Source organism: Branchiostoma floridae, chromosome 1 (assembly GCF_000003815.2).
Source record: "Branchiostoma floridae strain S238N-H82 chromosome 1, Bfl_VNyyK, whole genome shotgun sequence".
NCBI lineage: Eukaryota > Metazoa > Chordata > Leptocardii > Amphioxiformes > Branchiostomatidae > Branchiostoma > Branchiostoma floridae.
The window spans coordinates 29,236,622-29,245,384 of NC_049979.1; the positions used below are offsets into that span (position 1 = coordinate 29,236,622).

Below are 8,763 nucleotides of genomic sequence, written 5' to 3' on the forward strand. Positions count from 1 at the left end.
TTGAACTCATTCGATCAAAAAACGAGTCTTTTATGAAACCACTTGCATTACTTTCTGACTCACCCTCGTACATGGCTCCGAATACGTGACTTTCTTGCCAAAGGTAACCTGTAGGGCATGCAGAGGTTAATAATTATTCTTTGTTCGACAACTGAACATGCGCCATTCACCCATGCTGGACTTTGAACGTCACAAGACTGCCAAGAAAGTTGGACATTTCTGCTGTTCCACATAGGGGCGAACGGAATCTAGGGATCAGAGTGAGTGTCTTCACAATAAACCTGTCCTTCTTAGTTATTTTGCTGCTTTAAAGCTTTAATCATAACTAACATGTATAAAGGTACATAGCGGCAATTAATTGTGCCGTGTTTCGTTCTGCCGGTATCATTGCACCCCCTTCCAACCACGCGCCCGTTTTCCGTGCAATTCCGCGGTGTGTTCCAATTACGATATTATGTTTTTAGCAGGACAAGAGAGACAAAAAAAAAGATACACGGAAGAAGTGGCAAAGGTAAGCTGTAACAGCAACATGTAACTGGAGAAAATGATGCGTTGATCATTTGCCAAATTAGTATTGCTTGAGAAATTGCAGTAAACCTGCCGGTATTGTACATGTGCCAATGGATGTTAATTGTAATGTGTATTAGAATCAGAATGCCAGATTCACTTGTTTTTGGCTCTGCAGTGAACTGGATGTGTGCAATTTTTTATCAACCTATTCTGTCACTTTCAGCTTTAACCTTTCATCTTGGAAGTTCTAAAGCAAGAAGAAGAAAAAATGGTGCATCCAGTAGCAGTCCGGATTCGGAAATATCTGACAGTGGAGCCAGTAATATTCATGTATATGACTGCCTCCTCTCTCTCTGCCTCTGTAACTCAGCAGCTCATGGGGGAGGGTCTTTTTAGCGAATGCCCACAAACGCCCACTCTAGAGAAGTCCGCGCTGCACGAATCTCATTTTTTTTGCTTGGAATATGTCCACGTTGTGCTCCCATGTATTAATCCTGAGTTTCAAGTCAATCCATTGACCCTAAGTGACATAAATCAAAGTGTTCGATTCTCGATGGTCTTTTTAGCGAACGCCCAGCAAAATGTCTTTTTAGCGAATGCCCACTATATCCACAAAAATATCGGCCGTCGCGCAACGACACCTAAACCTACCGCCACAAACATGTTCAAGATGGTGTCCCATTGATGTGTACGGAGTTTCCGTGCTTTACAAGCATTATAAGTCCCTGTTTTTGGTCAAAATGTACGGCGACGATACTACCATACTTTAACTATAGCAATTCAAAATGGCGGGCACTAGTCATGTGACCTCCTTGCGGGACTGTTCTATAAGTATCGCGGGAGGGACTGTTGTAGCATAGCTTCTCATACAACCATTTTAGAGTGAATTCTGAACAAGATTTTCATTTCATAGTGCTATCATCTGACTGATATTTACAATGTGGTCATTTTTTCTGTGCTATTATTACCCAGGTTTGAGGAACTTAGTGCAAATATGGATATTGATTCACCTCAGTGCCCAATTAATGTACAAAAGGCTCAGACACATAAGAGGGTCTGCATGGGGGGTCCTGGCAACGCTTTACGCTAAATTCAGGACGAAGGACAACGTTTTACGTTAAATTCCGAAGGCCGGCAACGTTTTACGCTAAATTCAGAAAGGCCGGCATGGTTTACGCTAAATTCTGGAAGGCTAGTAACACTCGACAGGGGCGGGGGCATGCTCCTCTGGGAAGATTTTGAAATTTTTACTCTTTGAAACACTATTTCCTGCATTTTGAGGGGATATTTTCGCTGGTAGACAAAGCTAAATTAAATGGCATATCTAATTAAAGGTTCAGTGTAAGCCACCCAACAGATTTTGACCATGTCGAGCGCCGAAGGGGCGAGGCGTCGCAAGAGAAGTCCGGGAAATTGACCCCCTGGAACGCGATTTCCTACGTTTTTCTGGCTATTATATAAAGCTAAGTTAAATGAAATTTCTATCAGCAAAAAAGGGTGTTTGAGGTTGACACGTCACATCTCCCAACATCATTTTCAGCACTTCGAGCGCCGAAGGCGCGAGGCGGCGCAAGGGAGGACCATGAAAATTTTGAAATCTTGACCCTCTAAAATGATATTTCCTGCATTTTGATGGGCAGATTTTGTTGACAGACTAAGCTAACTTCAATAACATTCTATTAGCAAAAAGGTTTTCGAGGGCGAGGCCACCAAAACAATTTTTACCATGTCAATGACCGAAGGTGAAAAGAGTCGCAAGGAAGGTCCGGCAAAATTTTGAAATCTTGATCCTTTGAAACGCAATTTCCTTTGTTTTGAGGGGCTAAAATTTACTGGTAGACTATGCTTCGACTTACGAAATTTTGGAAGCCAGACTACGATTTACGGGTATTTTTTAGGCTAGATTACGTTTTACGTAAAATGTTTGGACTAGATTACGCTTTACGTGAAATGCACTGGCTACGCTTTACGGTAAATTTTCCATCCTCACTACGAATTACGTGAAATAAAATAGCTTCCCTACGAATTACGGAAAATTAAAAGGCCTGCCTACGCCTTACGGAAAAGAGCATGCAGACCCTCACATAAGTGTTATAAACCTGAATAGGGGCAGGTAACCAATACTAGAAAAACATAGCTATTTATTATTAACAATACTATTTACATTATAATAATAACTCTTCACCAAACTGGACTTTTCTTATCTTTATTTATCACAGAAACATTGTTACAATGAGGATTTGATTAGATGAGTATCTGTTACAGTGTGTACAAACTTATTTCAAATACAAAAATGTATTTCGTTTCACTTCCTAAATATTTTTAAAGTATTGAAAGAAGTTGACACATAAACAATATTAATTGCATTATTTATGTGCAGTAAAATGTGACCACATGCTATCAATAGCCTAATAAAATGTTGGAACATGGCACAAGCGGGCTCCTCTTCTGAGTACAGAAAGGAAATGTTTTATAACATTTAGTTATGACGTAGAAAATTTCAATTGTAAAATGTACCTTTGTTAACATTTACAAACAAATTGTTTTTTCTCTTCTTAATAAATGACAACAATACAGGTAAGTAAGGTGTGTTTCCTTTTATAACAGGCCAGGCACATTTGTAAGACGCCGTACAGGTAAGTAAGGTGTGTTTCCTTTTATAGCAGACCAGGTAAGACACCCTACAGGTGAGTAAGGTGCGTTTCCTTGACTACAGACTAGGTAAGACACCTTACAAGTGAGCAACGTGTATTTCCTTTCATTACAGACCAGGTAAGACACCGTACAGGTGAGTAACGTGTATTTCCTTTCATTACAGACCAGGTAAGACACCGTACAGGTGAGTAACGTGTATTTCCTTTCATTACAGACCAGGTAAGACACCGCACAGGTGAGTAACGTGTATTTCCTTTCATTACAGACCAGGTAAGACACCGTACAGGTGAGTAAGGTGTGTTTCCTTGACTACAGACTAGGTAAGACACCGTACAGGTGAGTAACGTGTATTTCCTTTCATTACAGACCAGGTAAGACACCGTACAGGTGAGTAAGGTGTGTTTCCTTGACTACAGACCAGGTAAGACACCGTACAGGTGAATAACGTGTATTTCCTTTGATTACAGACCAGGTAAGACACCGTACAGGTGAGTAAGGTGTGTTTCCTTGACTACAGACTAGGTAAGACACCGTACAGGTGAGTAACGTGTATTTCCTTTGATTACAGACCAGGTAAGACACCATACAGGTGAGTAACGTGTATATCCTTTGTTCACAGACCAGGTAAGACACCGTACAGGTGAGTAACGTGTATTTCCTTTGTTTACAGACCAGGTAAGACAACATACAGGTGAGTAACGTGTATTTCCTTTGATAACAGGCCAGGTAAGACACCATACAGGTAAGTAAGGTACGTTTCCTTTTATAATAGACCAGGTAAGACACCGTACAGGTGAGTAACGTGTATTTCCTTTGATTACAGACCAGGTAAGACACCGCACAGATGAGTAAGGCGTCTTTCCTTTGCCTATAGACCAGATAGGGCATTATACAGGTAAGTAAGTTGCTTTACTCACCTGTTTAATACCTATCTGGTCTATAGGCAAAGGAAAGACGCTTTACTCACCTGTATAATGGCCTATATGGTAGTATATAGGCAAAGGAAAGTTGCTTTACTCACCTGTATAATACCCTGTCTGGTCTATATGCAAAGTAAAGACATCTTACTTACCTGTATAATGGCCTATCTGGTCTATAGGCAAAGGAAAGACACCTTACTCACCTGTTTAATGGCCTATCTGGTCTATAGGCAAAGGAAAGACACCTTATTCACCTGTATAATGGCCTATCTGGTATATAGGCAAGGGAAAGACACCTTACTTACCTGTATAATGCCCCATCTGGTATATAGGCGAAGGAAAGACACCTAACTTACCTGTATAATACCCTATCTGGTCTACAGACAAAGGAAAGTTGCTTTACTCACCTGCATAATACCCTATCTGGTCTATAGACAAAGGAAAGACGCCTTACTCACCTGTATAATGGCCTATATGGTATATAGGCAAAGGAAAGACCCCTTACTCACCTGTGTAATACCCTATCTGGTCTATAGACAAAGGAAACACACCTTACTCACCTGTGCGGTGTCTTACCTGGCCTGTAATGAAAGGAAATACACGTTACTCACCTGTATGGTGTCTTACCTGGTCTGTAATCAAAGGAAATACACGTTTCTCACATGCACGGTGTCATACCTGGTCTGTTATAAAAAGAAACACACCTTACTTACCTGTACGGCGTCTTACCTGGCCTGTTATAAAAGGAAACACACCTTACTTACCTGTATTGTTGTCATTTATTAAGAAGAGAAAAAAAACAATTTATTTGTAAATGTTAATAAAGGTACATTTTACAATTGAAATTTTCTACGTCATAACTAAATGTTATAAAACATTTCCTTTCTGTACTCAGAAGAGGAGCCCGCTTGTGCCATGTTCCAACATTTTATTAGGCTATTGATAGCATGTGGTCACATTTTACTGCACATAAATAATGCAATTAATATTGTTTATGTGTCAACTTCTTCCAATACTTTAAAAACATTTAGGAAGTGAAACGAAATACATTTTTGTATTTGAAATAAGTTTGTACACACTGTAACAGATACTCATCTAATCAAATCCTCATTGTAACAATGTTTCTGTGATAAATAAAGATAAGAAAAGTCCAGTTTGGTGAAGAGTTATTATTATAATGTAAATAGTATTGTTAATAATAAATAGCTATGTTTTTCTAGTATTGGTTACCTGCCCCTATTCAGGTTTATAACACTTATGTGTCTGAGCCTTTTGTACATTAATTGGGCACTGAGGTGAATCAATATCCATATTTGCACTAAGTTCCTCAAACCTGGGTAATAATAGCACAGAAAAAATGACCACATTGTAAATATCAGTCAGATGATAGCACTATGAAATGAAAATCTTGTTCAGAATTCACTCTAAAATGGTTGTATGAGAAGCTATGCTACAACAGTCCCTCCCGCGATACTTATAGAACAGTCCCGCAAGGAGGTCACATGACTAGTGCCCGCCATTTTGAATTGCTATAGTTAAAGTATGGTAGTATCGTCGCCGTACATTTTGACCAAAAACAGGGACTTAAAATGCTTGTAAAGCACGGAAACTCCGTACACATCAATGGGACACCATCTTGAACATGTTTGTGGCGGTAGGTTTAGGTGTCGTTGCGCGACGGCCGATATTTTTGTGGATATAGTGGGCATTCGCTAAAAAGACATTTTGCTGGGCGTTCGCTAAAAAGACCATCGAGAATCGAAAACTTTGATTTATGTCACTTAGGGTCAATGGATTGACTTGAAACTCAGGATTAATACATGGGAGCACAACATGGACATATTTCAAGCAAAAAAAATGAGATTCGTGCAGCGCGGACTTCTCTAGAGTGGGCGTTTGTGGGCATTCGCTAAAAAGACCATGCGCAGCTGATGTATAACAAAGTTTGTGTGCGGGCCTTCAACGACACCGAACTTTGTGCCAATATCAGCGCGTATCACACCAAGGAAAAATTCGTACAAACGGAAACTGCGCAGTGGATTGTGTACATGAACATTGCAAATGTCGTGCCGTCAGTTCTGGTGTTACTCTTACTCGGGTCGTGGACAGATAAAGCTGGTCGTAAGAGTGCGATGATGATGCCATTCGTAGGCGCGGTTATGTCTGGAGGCAATCTTATCATCCAGTCAATGTACATGTACAGCGCGGTACCGTACCTGTTCATTGGTGCTGTAGTGAGCAGTCTGTGCGGGGGGTTTGGCTGTGTCATTATGACGACGTACAGCTACGTCACAGACATTACGGTCGGTAGCTCGCGAACATGGCGGATTGGAATATTAGATGCCATGTCGTCCCTTGGCGCGGCGCTAGGGGGAGCTCTTAGTGGAGTCATTGTGGACTATGCGGGATACATGCCTGTCTTCGCAACAGCTGTTGCTCTGAACGCCTCGATGATACTTTATATATTGCTGTGGCTAAAAGAGTCAGTTCAAAGGAATGAGGGCCATGTTCAAGAATCAGGGCACCAGTCAGTAAAACCTAAGGCTAGTGGGCTACTCAACATTGAGAACGTGAAGTCGTGGGGGAGAGTCATCGTGAGGTCCAGAGAAGGGAACGGTCGACTGCACGTCATTCTCCTGCTGGTGGCGTTTACTGTGACGATTGGGTCTCTGTCAGGTGAGTCACATTGACTGTTGGGTGAGTCACATTGACTGTCAGGTGAGTCACGTTGTCGGGCGAGTCACACTGACTGCCAGGGGAGTCACATTGTCGGGCGAGTCACACTGACTGCCAGGGGAGTCACATTGTCGGGAGAGTCACACTGACTGCCAGGGGGAGTCACATTGACTGTCATGTGAGTCACATCGACTGTTAGGTGAGTCACATTGACTGTCAGTAGAGTCACATTGCCCCACCAGGTGAGTCACATTGACTGTTAGGTGAGTCACATTGACTGTCGGGTGAGTCACATTGACTGTCAGGTGAGTCACATTGACTGTCAGGTGAGTCACATTGACTGCCAGGTGAGTCACATTGAATTACAGTAAATGCAGTCAGCCACATCAGAATGTTAACTTAAAAACTTAAAAACGACTACTTGAACTTTCCTTCAGAATTGTATCTTAAGAAAGCAAAGAACAATTTTGTTCGAGGTCTTACAATTGGTAAGGTGTAATACTCAAAGAACACGAAATCTTTCGAATGTCAAAATAAGCCTGCTTAACTGCCAATGGACACTAAGAATGTCGTCCATCCATTTTGAGATTGCATAGCGAGGGTATGTAACCACACTATTGGTAAAAGGTAGAAATAAACTGAGATTGATTTCTACACTCAATAATGTTGTCGGTCTTTGTTCTTCAAGGTGACGAAGACCTTGGCTTCTTGTTCATCAAGCATCAACTCGGATCTAGTTGGACCAGTACTTTGTTTGGACTATATATAGCTGTTAAAGGAATCACGTTTGTAAGTAAATATATCCAGGCCAGGGTCTGCCTAAACACCTCAAACGACCGCAAACAACTCTAATATGCAGTGTACGTGGGGTAACAGCCTAGTATGAAAATCGCGAGCAAGCCCAAACTATCTACCAGTTATTTGGAGTTAGTCAGCTGGTTTCCTGAAAAACCATTTTATTATTAGTTGACATTGATAGAATTGTGCTGTGCTATAATCTATGATCCACTTATGATTAATTACAGCATCTACAGTTTTATCTTACTGTTGTCTGTGGACTGAAGAAGGTATCAAAAACTTCTCAATGCAGACTCCTAAAACGACACAGACGATTCAACAGGGTGACCAGAAATTGCTTGAAACCGGCGGATTACTTGAGTAACTTCGAAATAACTGGTAAATACTTTGGACTTTGTTGCATGTTTGATTCATAAATGCATAAACAATGTATCCTAAGTGCCATACAAGCTTGTTGCCCCATGTAAACTACAGCCGTTTGAGGTCGTTAGACGTTGGGGTCGTTTGAGATGTTTAGGCAGACTGTCCAGGACTTAGTGCCAGATTGTAATAGTTACACATCTGATATTTTGCCTATAAGAAGTAGTTGTCCTTATAATTGAACTCTTACTGTCTGAGTTGTCTTGTTATGTTTCGATGCTTACACAGTGTGGAATATATTGCTTTTGTCGCGCTTCTTCTTCTTTTCCCTCAGTTCAGTTCTGAATCAGTCATCTATCTGGTGACACTGTGAAGTCCTTTCAAATGGATCTGTTGTGCATGACAGACATGAGGTCCCTTTCTTGGAGACCTCTTCATCTGCCAAATCTTCAAAAGGAGTCAACTTTTTCTTCGTTGGGCCAAAAAATAAATTGGGTGTTTAAGTGTGGATAACTGAAATAATGATGTCTACTATGACTTCTGTTGACATTAGCAACATCAATGACGTCACGAGATGACGTCTTACATATCTAAGCTACTAGCTGGGGTTCAACGTCTCGGGTCCGCCATCTTGAATCTTCAAAAATTTAGTTTTTCAGAAAATAATCCCCCAAAGACAATAAAGATATTAAAAGATACCAGGTAATTAAGAACTTTAAGGGATGATGGGGGAGCTTTTTTGAAATCCATTTTGAAGCGAGATAATGTTTTGTGATTGGTTAATTCTGCAAAAGGTTGAATAAAGGGTTAATGCCCCGGCCCGAGGTGTATATGGTGAGATAAT

At 40.9% G+C, this 8,763-nt stretch overlaps 1 protein-coding gene across 2 annotated transcripts; it reads left to right on the forward strand.

Annotated features, from left to right (window-relative positions):
* The first annotated feature begins 74 nt into the window (after positions 1 to 74).
* Positions 75 to 7,911, forward strand: LOC118429249 (proton-coupled folate transporter-like). Of its 2 annotated transcripts, XM_035839730.1 has the most exons (4): positions 75 to 260; positions 734 to 889; positions 6,020 to 6,761; positions 7,450 to 7,911. In XM_035839730.1, the coding sequence occupies exons 2-4, from the start codon at positions 779 to 781 to the stop codon at positions 7,611 to 7,613; spliced, it is 1,017 nt and encodes a 338-aa protein (XP_035695623.1). In that variant the 5' UTR covers positions 75 to 260; positions 734 to 778; the 3' UTR covers positions 7,614 to 7,911. The 2 variants fall into 2 exon arrangements, with proteins under 2 accessions (XP_035695623.1, XP_035695613.1); XM_035839720.1 differs by lacking the exon at positions 75 to 260 and having other exon boundaries at positions 512 to 886; positions 6,017 to 6,761.
* Positions 7,912 to 8,763: the final 852 nt, after the last annotated feature.